This window comes from Mizuhopecten yessoensis, unplaced genomic scaffold, assembly GCF_002113885.1.
Source record: "Mizuhopecten yessoensis strain PY_sf001 unplaced genomic scaffold, ASM211388v2 scaffold10621, whole genome shotgun sequence".
NCBI classification, from domain to species: domain Eukaryota; kingdom Metazoa; phylum Mollusca; class Bivalvia; order Pectinida; family Pectinidae; genus Mizuhopecten; species Mizuhopecten yessoensis.
The window spans coordinates 909,303-923,860 of NW_018408638.1; the positions used below are offsets into that span (position 1 = coordinate 909,303).

The window sequence follows — 14,558 nt, forward strand, 5'->3', positions numbered from 1 at the left end:
CTATGTCAGGTAGAGGAGCAGGCCCATGGTGGGTACTATGTCAGGTAGAGGAGCAGGCCCATTTTGGGTACTATGTCAGGTAGAGGAGCAGGCCCATTTTGGGTACTATGTCAGGTAGAGGAGCAGGCCCATTGTGTGTACTATGTCAGGTAGAGGAGTAGGCCCATTGTGTGTACTATATGTCAGGTAGAGGAGTAAGCCCATTGTGTGTACTATGTCAGGTAGAGAAGTAGGCCCATTGTGTGTACTATGTCAGGTAGAGGAGCAGGCCCATTGTGTGTACTATGTCAGGTAGAGGAGTAGGCCCATTGTGTGTACTATGTCAGGTAGAGGAGCAGGCCCATTGTGTGTACTATGTCAGGTAGAGGAGTAGGCCCATTGTGTGTACTATGTCAGGTAGAGGAGCAGGCCCATTGTGTGTACTATGTCAGGTAGAGGAGTAGGCCCATTGTGTGTACTATGTCAGGTAGAGGAGTAGGCCCATTGTGTGTACTATGTCAGGTAGAGGAGTAGGCCCATTGTGTGTACTATGTCAGGTAGAGGAGTAGGCCCATTGTGTGTACTATGTCAGGTAGAGGAGTAGGCCCATTGTGTGTACTATGTCAGGTAGAGGAGTAGGCCCATTGTGTGTACTATGTCAGGTAGAGGAGTAGGCCCATTGTGTGTACTATGTCAGGTAGAGGAGTAGGCCCATTGTGTGTACTATGTCAGGTAGAGGAGTAGGCCCATTGTGTGTACTATGTCAGGTAGAGGAGCAGGCCCATTGTGTGTACTATGTCAGGTAGAGGAGTAGGCCCATTGTGGGTACTATGTCAGGTAGAGGAGTAGGCCCATTGTGGGTACTATGTCAGGTAGAGGAGCAGGCCCATTGTGTGTACTATGTCACGTAGAAGTAAACATGCTTGTAGTTATTTCTTTTTAACACTCTACAGCACTAAAATTTATTTTTCTTTGATTTTGTTTTTTGTTTTGCATTTGTTTGAACATACGATATTTGTGTTTGCATGTTGATTATTTTGAAACCTATTAAATCAGTCAATATTTTACGATTACTGTGGATTTGAAAATGACAAAATATATAAAAATTATGCTCAGGGCCATCAAGTGTGTTCTAAAACATTGCTATTTTTACCTTTATGTAGAAAAAACCTGTCTTATCAAATATTTATGAATATAGGATTAGTTTGTAACCTGTTGATTGTTTGGAATAATGATATTGATGTACATGCAACACTTTTTCTGATACTACTTCTCAAGATTCCGTCCTCAAACATAATACACCTCTTGATCTGTTACCCCTGACCAGGTGTCACATTTCCAGATTGTTGATGAGACAGGTTTTATCAATTTTTTGTGTGTTTCCTATTAAACATCTAACCTTTTCATTTTGCTTTCCTAACCAATCTCATACCTCCTCCAGGTACGCAGGGCTTTCCGGAACATCCGCCGGACTGTTCCCGAGATAATGAATGTTCTAATTTTGTTCCTTTTGAGTGTGCTCCTCTTTGCTTTACTAGCACTCAAGCTTTTTAGCAAAAGGTAACTCTACTTTCTTTAAAATTAGAATAAAAAGAGAGATTATTTTTCCAATTATATGCTAGTACAGTACTATTTGTTAGAAATTGTTATGTTGGTCTGGATTTATAGTGCTAGGTTGTGTAGAGGACCATGATTGGATGTGATCAGCTGATTATATTAACAAAAATAACTTTCTTGCTTACATTAATTAAGTAAATGCATGTTTCAAGTGAGGAAAGCTATAACTAATTCATGTAAATTTCTGTTATAAGAAAGTTGAAACAAGCTTCAATGTACATGCATGCTTCCACAAACGAAATGTGTTTATTTCTGTCTTTCAAGTGTATTTTTCTTTATCTGTTAATTTCATGCATGCTGATGTACAACGGCACTGACCTAGTCTGTGACACTAACTTTAGTTTACTGTTTGTACACAATAATCATTTACGCATGTCTGGTCTAAGGATAATAATGGTTATATAAATGTTGTATTCCATTGTTCATTACTTGTTGTCTATCTCTGTTCTAGTAAAATCCATGATCAAGTTAATTATAAAGATGGAATATTTCAGATTTATCAGCAAACTTTCTTTGTTCAATATCTCTGAAAACTAAGAATGAATTTCATTACATTTTAAATACAAAGATGGTGATATCCTAACTTTCAAAATCAGTCAAAAATTAAATTAAAAAAGTCGAAATGTTGGTCAATATCTGCATCAGCTTGGTTAACTAACGAGAATGTTTTATGGAGTGAAGATCATTACTCTTGGTACGTACCACACTTACTGTATACATTTTGACTGAGCACAGACAAGGTATGAAGTACCCTTACGGACAGCTGTACTTTAAAAATTACCTGGACAGTATCTGGGATCTGTACGTATTGGTAACCACAGCAAACAACCCCGACGTCATGTAAGTCCTACCTATGTGTCACTAATTATGACAAAGTTATAGTCTAAATTCAATGGAAATCATATTTCATAAGTTCGCAATACCAATAGACGATTATATTTTGATAACAAAAAACTATTCAGGCACACTATTCAATCTAAGTTTAAAAAACGTCTCATATACCACTACAGAAAAAAGAACAATTTATTGTAATAATGCTGAGGTTGTTTGGGTGAACACTTCCTTGTCCTCAGGATGCCGGCCTATGATGAGAACAAGTGGTTTGCCTTGTTCTTTATTGGCTATATCATCATCTGTCTCTACATCTTCATGAGCATTGTACTGGCTGCCATTTACAACAACTATCGCAAAAACCTCAAGGTATGTCCTCACCAAAAACACAACACACGGTTCAATCACTATCCTCTCAAAACGATAAAGGTATTTCTTCACAAAAAGCTCAAGGTATTTCTTCACAAAAAGCTTAAGGTATTTCTTCACAAAGACCTCAAGGTATTTCTTCACAAAGACCTCAAGGTATTTCTTCACAAAAAGCTCAAGGTAATTCTTCACAATTTCTTCACAAAAAGCTCAAGGTATTTCCTCAGAAAAAGCTCAAGATCTTTTCTCAAAAGATGCTCACAGTATTTTCAATAAATGTATTTTCTCACACAAAGCCCCAAAGATATTTCCTCACAAAATGCTCAAGACATTTCCTTACACAAAGCTCACAGTAAATGTCTTCACAAAAAGATGAGGTTTGTACACTGGTACTTAAATAGGCTCCACTGAAAATGACACTATAGAATGATATAGAATAGTTGAGGCTCCACTGAAAATGACACTTTAGAATAATATGGAATAGTTGAACAAAGTAACAGTTCATAAGTTTAGTTCTAGAGAATGACATTATGAAGGTGTCCAAAGTTCATATTTTTCAGTCTAAAATCATTTTTTCTTTGTTTTTATACCACATTATTTAAGTGGTCAAAATTTTCTTTTTAAACTTAGATGATATAAATAATAAAAAACATTTAACACCAACTGGAACTTTTTTGAATGTCAGCACCATCAAAGGATTTGTTATGCAAAGTGCTGGTGATCTTTTGATCTTTAAGATATTTCATTTGATCCCGATTTACCAGAATCTATGTAAGGGACAAATTCTGACCAAAGTAAGGCTGTTAGGAATTTGAAGAGTTTCTGTTGTCTGTTTAAACTACTCAAGTTAAAAAGGTCCCTGCAATGTGCGTGTTCTGTCTGTGGTAGAATGAGATCAAGGCTGCAGTGTATGGGAAGCGAAAGAAACTGGCCGAAGCGTTTAACATCCTCAAGTTGAAGCGGGAATCTGGCTATGTCATAAACCACAATACTTGGTGTCAGCTAATGAGGCGCGTCGTCCCTGACAAAAGTCAACGCCACATCGACCTCCTGATGAGGGTACTAGATGTGGATGCCAATCACACCATATGTAAGTTTTCAGTACAGGCCAATAGTTTATGTATTAGTTAAATACATGTAAGTTTTAAGGGGGTGGATATACACACCCTGTCTCCCTGTTATCTCTATATGTTCTACTTGTGTAGATTAAACCTTTGATAACGGAGCCGCATTCTTTCCTAATCAAAGTTGCTGGGTTGTAAGACAATTTGATACTGGTGGCTAGATAATGGAACAAACAGATTAGTGGCGACTGGATTTAAAAAGTTTTAGCTGTTAAACTTTTCAAACACCCTCAGTTGTTGTTTACAATCACCATTATCAGTATTGACATTTCTACACCGATGTTTATTAGTGTTGTTTCTATTGTCGTGTCCAGCTAAGGTAGAGTTTCTGAGTCTAGCTGATTTATTGGAGCTGCGACTGTCAGAGGTCCGTGACCGACTCACTTTCCTGGAACAGAGGATTCCCTTTATATATAACTCCAAGATCAGCAACTTTGTCAAGAAGGTTGTCAGGCACAAGTGAGTAATATCTGTTAATCACTATCAAACCCATGCTTACTCTGTGAGTAATATCTGTTAGTCACTATCAAACCCATGCTTTCTCTGTGAGTAATATCTGTTAGTCACTATCAAACCCATGCTTTCTCTGTGAGTAATATCTGTTAGTCACTATCAAACCCATGCTTTCTCTGTGAGTAATATCTGTTAGTCACTATCAAACCCATGCTTACTCTGTGAGTAATATCTGTTAGTCACCATGAAACCCATGCTTACTCAGTGAGTAATATCTGTTAGTCACCATCAAACCCATGCTTACTCTGTGAGTAATATGTTAGCCACTATCAAACCCATGCTTACTCATCAACTCATTTAATTTGCATATAACCGTAGAAACTTTTGGATGCATTTCGCAAAAGTTGGCGTTGAAGAACAGACCCCAGGATGATGAAACCATCTTTGACTTAAGTTTTTGTTCAGCCGTATGAAGTCACTTTTCGTGAAGTTATCTGTGATTGGCCTTGTCAGAATTTAAGACAGTTTTAGACATAAGATTGTTTCATGATCCTGGAGCCTGTTTGTATCCCGTCGTCAGTATTTCCTAATCTTAGCTATCTGTGGTTTGTATCCCCATTGTTATATGGATCCTTCTTTTGCATTGCAATAAATAAATATACTTCTATTTGAAGGGCAATTCCATTACTTTGATATAAAAGATATTTATTTCATTACTAATATCTTCTGTTTTGCAGATTTTTTCGTTTCTTTTTCGACTTTTTGATTTTTTTGAATGCCTGGTTTATCGGGTTTGATGTGGACAGTGCTGATTGGTTTTTCCTGTCCCTCTTCATGTTGGAGATCACCTTCAAACTCTATGTATTTGGGCCCCGTGAGTTCTTCACAAGATTTTGGAACATGTAAGAATTTTATGCTTAACCTTTCATGCATGCATAAATCTATATTTAGTTATCATTGTCCAGTGTTTGTTGATGTAGTTAGACAATGACTATTGTCTGATGTTTGTCTTTTATTAAACAATGAATATTTTCTGATGTTTGTCTATAATTAGAAAATGAAAATTGTCCTATGTTTGTCTATATTAAGGCAATGAAAATTGTTCTATGTTTGTCTATAATAAGGCAAAGAAAAATTTTCTGTGTTTGTCTATAATAAGGCAATGAAAATTGTACTGTTTGTCTATAATTAGACAATGAAAATTGTCCTATGTTTGTCTATAATTAGACAATGAAAATTGTCCTATCTTTGTCTATTATTAGACAATAATATTGTTCTACGTTTGTGTATAATTAGACAATGAAAATTGTCCTATGTTTGTCTATAATTAGACAATGAAAATTGTCCTATGTTTGTCTATTATTAGACAATAATATTGTTCTATGTTTGTGTATAGAGTTTGACAATAAGCATAGCTTGATGCTTGTCTTTCATTAGAGTCTCTTTGGGGTCCTCATATCCTCACTTGGTTATAAAACCAATGCTTCACATACTTCTTTGGGCTTATGGCAGTAAACTGGCATCATGTAATAACATGTAACATGGGTTATTAATGTTGCCAGTCTACTTCTAAACATCAAAAATTGGTCAATCCAACTCCAGAAACTAGGGTTAGCTGGACTGTATGCATCAACTCTATATGGCTCAGGGTAAGACAGTGAGTTGAACTCCAGGCCTGAGTGATGTGACTCCAAAATCTTGCTGACTTCCAGACATTAAGAAATCAGGCTATGGCATGGTTTTTCACGAGCTTCAGGTCACTCACAGTCGTCCAAGTCATGTTTGATACGAGTTGTTGGCCACAGCTTTTCAGGACTCTACTCTTCAGCACTTTGGGTCAATAGCTTATCGGCTATTCTCCATCAGGTCTATGGGAGGTACTGTTACAGGTGATAGCTAGATAGACCCCCTTATCTGTAGACTTGTTAATAAATTCTGTGAGTTTATCTTACCTTGTTTGCTATTTTTTATGTGAACAGTGGGTTTTGTGCTGTTTTTTTTTATAGTAAGACACTAAGTACTTGTATTGTCCGCCATTTTTCTATAATTAAGCAATGAGTATTGTTCTGTATTTGTCTTGTGTTTGTTTATAGTTTGACAATAACTTTTGTCTGGTGTTTGATTGTGGATTTTGAGTGTTGTCCTTTGTTTATTGTTAGACAAAGAGTATCGCCTGTCGCTGTTTGTCTGTAGAATATGATTGTTGTGCTGTGTTTGTTCCAGCTTTGATTTCCTTGTCATTTTTTCTGCGGCCATAGCCTCTATCATAGAAGCTGCAGAAGGAGCTTGTAAGTAATGTTTGATCTGACCTCACACTTGACCTCACACTTGTAAGTAATGTTTGATCTGACCTCCCATTTGACCTCACACTTGACCTCACACTTGTAAGTTATGTTTGATCTGACCTCAACCTTGTAAATAATGGTTGATCTGACCTCACACTTGTAAGTAATGTTTGATCTGACCTCACACTTGACCTCACACATGTAAGTGATGTTTGCTCTGACCTCACACTTGTAAGTTATGTTTGATCTAACCTCACACTTGTAAGTTATGTTTGATCTGACCTCAACCTTGTAAGTAATGTTTGATCTGACCTCACACTTGTAAGTAATGTTTGATCTGACCTCACACTTGTAAGTTATGTTTGATCTGGCCGCACTATTGTAAGTTATGTTTGATCTGACCTCACACCTGTAAGTAATGTTTGATCTGACCTCACACTTGACCTCACATTTGTAAGTAATGCTGATCTGACCTCACTTACGGAACACTTGCATTGGAACAAAATCGAAATAGGATATAACAGAACTAATATTTAAAAACAATAAGCTAAGCTGAAGGCAGAATTTACACGACTGCATTGTTGACCAACCTACAAACCCGCTTCCCTCTGGGTATGAATGAAAGATAAGCACTCGTTCTCCATTTGTTTCCCTTCTCGGTGGTTATTTGACAAACTGGTTCTCTGATTGGGATCTGTTTACTCACCTGCATGATCTACTTGTCAGTTTATGAGACTGACAGATGCTGTTAGACTTGGTCGACCAAACATTTGTTTCTAATTGTGTGGTACATTTTCGCCATTTCGTCACTACTTTGTAATATTCATTTTTGCTAGCTACACTCACATATTTTGATATTCTAAATGTTATTTCGATAGGAAAATCCTAACTTTGAGTGAAAAATTTAGTGTCAGAATCCTAGCAAAGCCTCAGTTTTTACCCAAATTCTTCACTCTTGGATAGAATTTCCCTGTCCCTCATACCTGCATAATTATGATAGAATCTAACAATTTCAGTGATCCATTTATCTGTTTGTTACTCCAGCCAGTGAAGCTGTTAACAGTGATCCATTTATGTGTTTGTTACTACAGCCAGTGATGAACTGCGGACTCTGGATCCCCTACTGGTGTTGAGGGTAGTGCGTCTCATTAAGATATTTGGTAGTATCCAGAGGTATGTAACACTTATTATCACTGGTTGACATTACGTTATGTGGAACCTGTTTCTAGAGACGAGCGATGTTTCCAGCACGGTTTATATATTCTCAAGATGATTGTTATTTTACTACTAGACCTGGTCACTCTCCAGTTCATATATTTATCCTACAGTAAAAAATCAAAGTAACACTGCTCAAGGAACTGTCCTGTGTACATTTGAGTACATCTTTTGGTGGCAGTCTTATGGTGGCAGAGTGATGGGATACTAAAATAAGGTCTCCTGCCTCACTCTATACAATATAATTGCATTCATTCACTAACCTCACTTTGTTCATGGCTTAAATACTGTGTAACCTCAATTTGCTAAAATTCGTATGTTAATTACCTATTGGGATGACAGAGTGTCAGGCACTGAGTCGGGTCTGATGCCCAACTATATCCAGAATTATGGCCCTTTATTCACTGTGCATTACATTGTTTAATAAGGCATATCTCATATACTCTTGTCCCCTTCAATTGCCAACGTTTTGTATGAAGTACCTCTAGGATGATTGAGTGTCATGTATGGTATGGTTCACTACTATTTACAGAGTTATGGCCCTTGTTTATTTTTGGTACCAAAGTTTGTTCAGAGGTTAGAACCTACTAGGGATTGTAGCAGTACCCTGTCTTGTGGAATGTATTTCCAACACTAAAAAGAGGGTCCCTAATATCTTGCTGCTTCGTGCTAAAAAGAAGCCCTTTGTTGCCATTTCCTAAAATGTCGTGTTCGGAGCATAGATTAATATATACAAACAAAGAAAAGTGTAGCATGCATACAGAAGCATAATAATCATCTTAAACATACTGCCTGTAGGCGAGACTTTAAAGAAGGCAAGGTACAATCAAATATACAGTCAAGCTCACGGGCATTTCTGTAAAAAGTCCTTACTGCACGATGAATAGTGCTAAATTTTCGGACATTAATCCTACTAGGTGGACAACTAAATTGTAAAACCCTAGCAGAACTTAGAAATTTTCTTGGAGCTAAAATACCAATCTTTTCTACTAAAAACCAACAGTCGAACAGCCCATGAATACATTTAAAAAGGAAGCAAATATCCAAATATAGTTGTCTGCTTTCCAAAGAAGGCAGATTAAACTGTTTACATATATCAGAATAAGAATGGCTATGGAAATTAAAATGTATTTAAGGTAGGATCATGAAACTTCGTTCGCACATCAGTCATACTAAGGCGGTGTGCACTGTGCCAAGTTTAGGGCTGACAACCCCTTATTCACAGAGTTATTGCCCTTTGTTGCCCTTTGCTTAAATGTTGTGTCCAGAGCATAGCTTTGCCTGCATTGAAGCTAGGACCTGCATGAAATTTGGTGTGTACATCAGTCACACTAAGGTGATGTGCACTGTACCGTATTCAGGGTCTGCAGCCCCTTAATAATAGAGTTATTGCCCTTTGTTAAAACATGATTTTTCTTCTTTAAAACCCTCCACTTCAACATATTTTTACCAATATGTGTCATAAATCTAACCAAATGCAAAATTCACAAACAGCAAAAGCCTCCAATAAAGTTGTTTTCGGAGAGCATACATCAGTTCCACTGATACTCTTGTTATACATCTAACTCTATTTTGCAGGTTCAAGGTTATTTTGATGACCATTGTAAACATTGGACCGTCCATTCTAACATATGGAGGAGTCATCTTTGTAAGTGTATACATCCTATACAGACTATAATACTGTAGTCAAATAGGTTTTCATATGCCCCTCAAAATGTAATAACTGAAGGTTTACATTTCTATTTTGTATTATTTTTTTACTGATATTTGCATTAACTGCTATTTTCCATTACATTCTTAAGTTTTTATAACAGTCTGTTGTTTCTACATGTGTTTTATCTAAATTTCCCCTGTATTTCCCCTTGATTTTACAGGTATTTTACTTTATATTTTACATGTTTTTCCATTCATTTACATACAGGTGTTTTACTCTGAATTTCCCTGTATTTTCCCTGTGTTTTTTTCAGGTGTTTAAGTAAAGATTTACCTGTGTTTCGGTTGTTTTTTCAGGTGTTTTACTATATATTTGCTATAATCGGTATGGAGGTGTTCCATGGCCTGATCCGTTTCTACCCGTACAACTCCGACAGACAACCTAGTGAACTGTACTGTGGTAATGTCCTACTAAACAACACAGCCTTCTACAGGAACCACTACTGTAATAACAACTTCAACGACATCCTCAGGGCACTTGTTGTCCTGTTTGAGCTGACAGTTGTCAATCAGTGGCATGATATCCTTTTAATTTATACTAAAGTTTGTATCTATATTAACACTGATCAATAATCCCTCAATAACACTAGTGATGAGATGATGAGATGGAGCTCCTTGGTTGACACTGCTCAAGTCTGACACTAGTGATGAGATGGAGCTCCTTGGTTGACACGGCTCAAGTCTNCACTGCTCAAGTCTGACACTAGTGATGAGATGGAGCTCCTTGGTTGACACTGCTCAAGTCTGACACTAGTGATGAGATGGAGCTCCTTGGTTGACACTGCTCAAGTCTGACACTAGTGATGAGATGGAGCTCCATGGTTGACACGGCTCAAGTCTGACACTAGTGTACTCCCATAACATGAGAGGGCGCTGGTCGGCCTTTTTCCAATCGGATATGATTTTGCCGACTGCGGCGCCTGTCAAAAGTTTTTCGCCGTGTAAAACCTCAAACATTGTTGGAGTAACACTAGTGATGAGATGGAGCTCCTTGGTTGACACGGCTCAAGTCTGACACTAGTGATGAGATGGAGCTCCTTGGTTGACACGGCTCAAGTCTGACACTAGTGATGAGATGGAGCTCCTTGGTTGACACTGCTCAAGTCTGACACTAGTGATGAGATGGAGCTCCTTGGTTGACACTGCTCAAGTCTGACACTAGTGATGAGATGGAGCTCCTTGGTTGACACTGCTCAAGTCTGACACTAGTGATGAGATGGAGCTCCTTGGTTGACACTGCTCAAGTCTGACACTAGTGATGAGATGGAGCTCCTTGGTTGACACTGCTCAAGTCTGACACTAGTGATGAGATGGAGCTCCTTGGTTGACACTGCTCAAGTCTGACACTAGTGATGAGATGGAGCTCCTTGGTTGACACTGCTCAAGTCTGACACTAGTGATGAGATGGAGCTCCTTGGTTGACACTGCTCAAGTCTAACACTAGTGATGAGATGGAGCTCCTTGGCTGACACTGCTCAAGTCTAACACTAGTGATGAGATGGAGCTCCTTGGTTGACACTGCTCAAGTCTGACACTAGTGATGAGATGGAGCTCCTTGGCTGACACTGCTCAAGTCTAACACTAGTGATGAGATGGAGCTCCTTGGCTGACACTGCTCAAGTCTAACACTAGTGATGAGATGGAGCTCCTTGGCTGACACTGCTCAAGTCTAACACTAGTGATGAGATGGAGCTCCTTGGCTGACACTGCTCAAGTCTAACACTAGTGATGAGATGGAGCTCCTTGGCTGACACTGCTCAAGTCTAACACTAGTGATGAGATGGAGCTCCTTGGCTGACACTGCTCAAGTCTAACACTAGTGATGAGATGGAGCTCCTTGGTTGACACTGTTCAAGCCTTATTAACTCATACATTGTCTCCAATGACATGGGAAATGTCAACATTGCTGATAAATAAAATACACATTCCCTTTAATGAGTTGAAAAGTGAGTTGAAAAGTGGAAATACTGTAATCATTGTCAACTACATTTTTATTTTGTTATACAATTTTTAGCTCACCTGGTCCGAAGGACCATGGTGAGCTTATGCCATACTGCAGCGTCCGTCGTCCGTTGTCAGTCGTCCGTCCGTCAACTTTTCCTTTAAAATGCAACTAGTCCTGAACAGCCAAGTAGATTTTGACTAAATTTGGTCTGGAGCATCCTTAGGCCAAGTAGACTCAATTTTGTATAAACGGTGTGTGTGACCCCCCTGGGGGCAGAGGGGCGGGGCCCAATAGGGGAAATAGAGGTAAAACCTTTGAAATCCTTCTGCTACCGTAGGGATTAAAGGATTTTTCCTTATTTAGTCTTGAGATTCCTTGGGCCCAGGGGACTCAATTTTGTATAAATGGTGGGTCTGGCCCCCCTGGGGGCTGAGGGGCGGGGCCCAAGAGGGGAAATAAAGCAAATTCTTTAAAATCCTTCTTCTTCTGTAGGAATGAAGGGATTTGTTCCATATTTGGTCTGGAGCATCTTTGGGTAAAGGGGAACCAATTTTGTAAAAACGGTGGGTGTGGCCTCCCTGGGACCAGAGGGGTGGGGCCCAATAGGGGAAATAGAGGTAAACCTTTTAAATCCTTCTTCTACCATAGGGATGAAGGGGTTTCTTCCCAATTTCGGCTGGAGCATCTTTGGCACAAGGGACTCAATTTTGTATTTCTTCTTTCTGTAAGAATGACAGGATTTTGTCCAAACTTGGTATGAAGCATCCTTGGGTGAAGGGGAACCAATCTTGTATAAAGGGTGTGTCTAACCCCCCTGGAGGTAGAGAGGAGGTACCCAATAGGGGAAATAGAGGTAAAACCTTTAAAATCCTTCTTCTACCATAGGGATTAAGTGATTTTATCCGAATTTAGTCTGGAGCATCCTTTGGCCAAGGGGACTCAATTTTGTGTAAACGGTGGGTATGACCCCACTAGGGGCATAGGGGTGGGGCTCTGTTTGAAGTTTGTTCTTGCTTTATCTCAAGTACTGGATGGATCTTTCTGAAATTTCATACAATGTATGTATATCTTTACTTAATACCAATTATTTTAAACATATTCAGGTGAGCAATACAGGCCCTCTGGGAATCTTGTTATATTAAGGTTGATTCAGTCATTTACTTTATCAAAATACCTGTTTAAAAAAAGATGTATTGAAGTATAATTCTCTTCTTTGAAGCTATGCGCAGATCTCCATTGTAGATGGTTTCCGCGGTAACATTATGTTTAGTTTCCTTGACGCAGTGTTACTGATTACCTCTGGGTTTGTGATCGTTACCAACAAGGCGGCCAGGATTTACTTCTTCGTGTTCCACCTCTGTTGTGTTGTTATAGTCCTCAAGTAAGTCCTTCTCGGTGTTAGAGGTAATTGTGTGCTCAGACTTATGAACCTGTTCCATATATCTAAGATCAGCACCAGAAAAATATAAACATAAATAAACTGTATATTAAATATGAAATATCTATTGTTTATATAAATTACACAGACATGTTAGAGTACATATCTGGCTGGTACTATGAGAGTGCTATGATGTTGTTTATGCTATTCGTTTACATTCTCCCATATTCCATATGCTTATAGATCTGCTATGTATACTTACTTTACCATGTAAATTTAAAGCTGAGAAACAGAACGTGTTAAGAAAAATCTCCAGAACTTTTTCAGTGTTCAGTCAGAGAACTAAACATAAAACATGGATGGTTCGATCATCAGTCGGAAGTTGTATGTACACTGTTTATATTATATATGCCATAACAGACAATATCGATCAAGTGTAGTATTATTGTGGGAGTTATGCCCCTTTATTGATTTTTCAACTATAGACATTATCTGAAAAATGTGTAATTGGTAGTAATTAGCAAGTCAGTGTCTAACCAATAAACTATTGACAATATTTAACTCCTCAGCATTTTACTACAACATGTGTAGGCTTACAATAGCTAGAGATATTACCATTTCAGGGTAAATAAAATACATATCATTGAATTAAATGGTACATATTGTAAATTGATCAATTGTTCATGTACATAACAAGAAATAAAAAACATGAGTTGATTTCATTGCATAAGGTTCTACATTCTATGTTCTAAGGCCAATTATGACAACTACATCTCATAATTTAATTATTGACATTAAGCCATATCTTTTCTCATATGTCTATATTCCACCAAGGGAGAGAACTTAAATATGATTTAAGCCTGTTGTCCAATCCTTTTGACATTGTACCATTCTATCTTCAATAAAAATTGAAAAAATTAAAAAAAAAGACTAGGACCAGAAAAACATGAAAACTACTATGTGTAAAAGATTTGATGAAAGTATCTACTTACACAGCACACTGTTGTATAGATCCCTTGTGTTTACAGTGTTTCATTTTACGATTGCATAATCATTTGCCAAGTTTTAATTTAATTGATTATACATTTTTATTGCAGTATTTTCATAGCATTTATCCTTGAAGCATTTATACTGGAATACTCGCTCCAGAAGGCTGGCAAGATGGAGACTTTTGTGGAGAAAAAGATCAAGGAACTGGGGCTGGGTGTTGGACAGTGAGTGTTCTATAGCTAAGAGAACCGGGGATGGGTGTTGGACAGTGAGGGTTCTATAGCTAAGAGAACTTGTGCTGGGTGTTGGACAGTGAGGGTTCTATAGCTAAGAGAACCGGGGATGGGTGTTGGACAGTGAGTGTTCTATAGCTAAGAGAACTGGGGCTGGGTGTTGGACGGTGAATGATCTATAGCTAAGAGAACTGGGGCTGGGTGTTGGACAGTGAGTGTTCTATAGCTAAGAGAACTGGGGCTGGGTGTTGGACAGTGAGTGTTCTATAGCTAAGAGAACTGGGGCTGGGTGTTGGACAGTGAGTGTTCTATAGCTAAGAGAACTGGGGCTGGGTGTTGGACAGTGAGTGTTCTATAGCTAAGAGAACTGGGGCTGGGTGTTGGACAGTGAGTGTTCTATAGCTAAGAGAACTGGGGCTGGGTGTT

At 38.4% G+C, this 14,558-nt stretch overlaps 1 protein-coding gene across 1 annotated transcript in view; it reads left to right on the plus strand.

Annotated features, from left to right (window-relative positions):
• Positions 1-14,558, plus strand: part of LOC110461443 (two pore calcium channel protein 1-like) — a 30,536-nt gene that overhangs the window by 10,549 nt on the left and 5,429 nt on the right. Inside the window, exons 6-17 of the mRNA XM_021514895.1 lie at positions 1,421-1,539; positions 2,332-2,436; positions 2,670-2,796; positions 3,685-3,886; positions 4,235-4,379; positions 5,111-5,275; positions 6,597-6,661; positions 7,750-7,831; positions 9,452-9,521; positions 9,884-10,106; positions 12,822-12,912; positions 14,007-14,123. Of these exons, the coding sequence (XP_021370570.1) occupies positions 1,421-1,539; positions 2,332-2,436; positions 2,670-2,796; positions 3,685-3,886; positions 4,235-4,379; positions 5,111-5,275; positions 6,597-6,661; positions 7,750-7,831; positions 9,452-9,521; positions 9,884-10,106; positions 12,822-12,912; positions 14,007-14,123 (1,511 nt within the window). The remainder of the gene's footprint in view (positions 1-1,420; positions 1,540-2,331; positions 2,437-2,669; positions 2,797-3,684; positions 3,887-4,234; positions 4,380-5,110; positions 5,276-6,596; positions 6,662-7,749; positions 7,832-9,451; positions 9,522-9,883; positions 10,107-12,821; positions 12,913-14,006; positions 14,124-14,558) is intronic.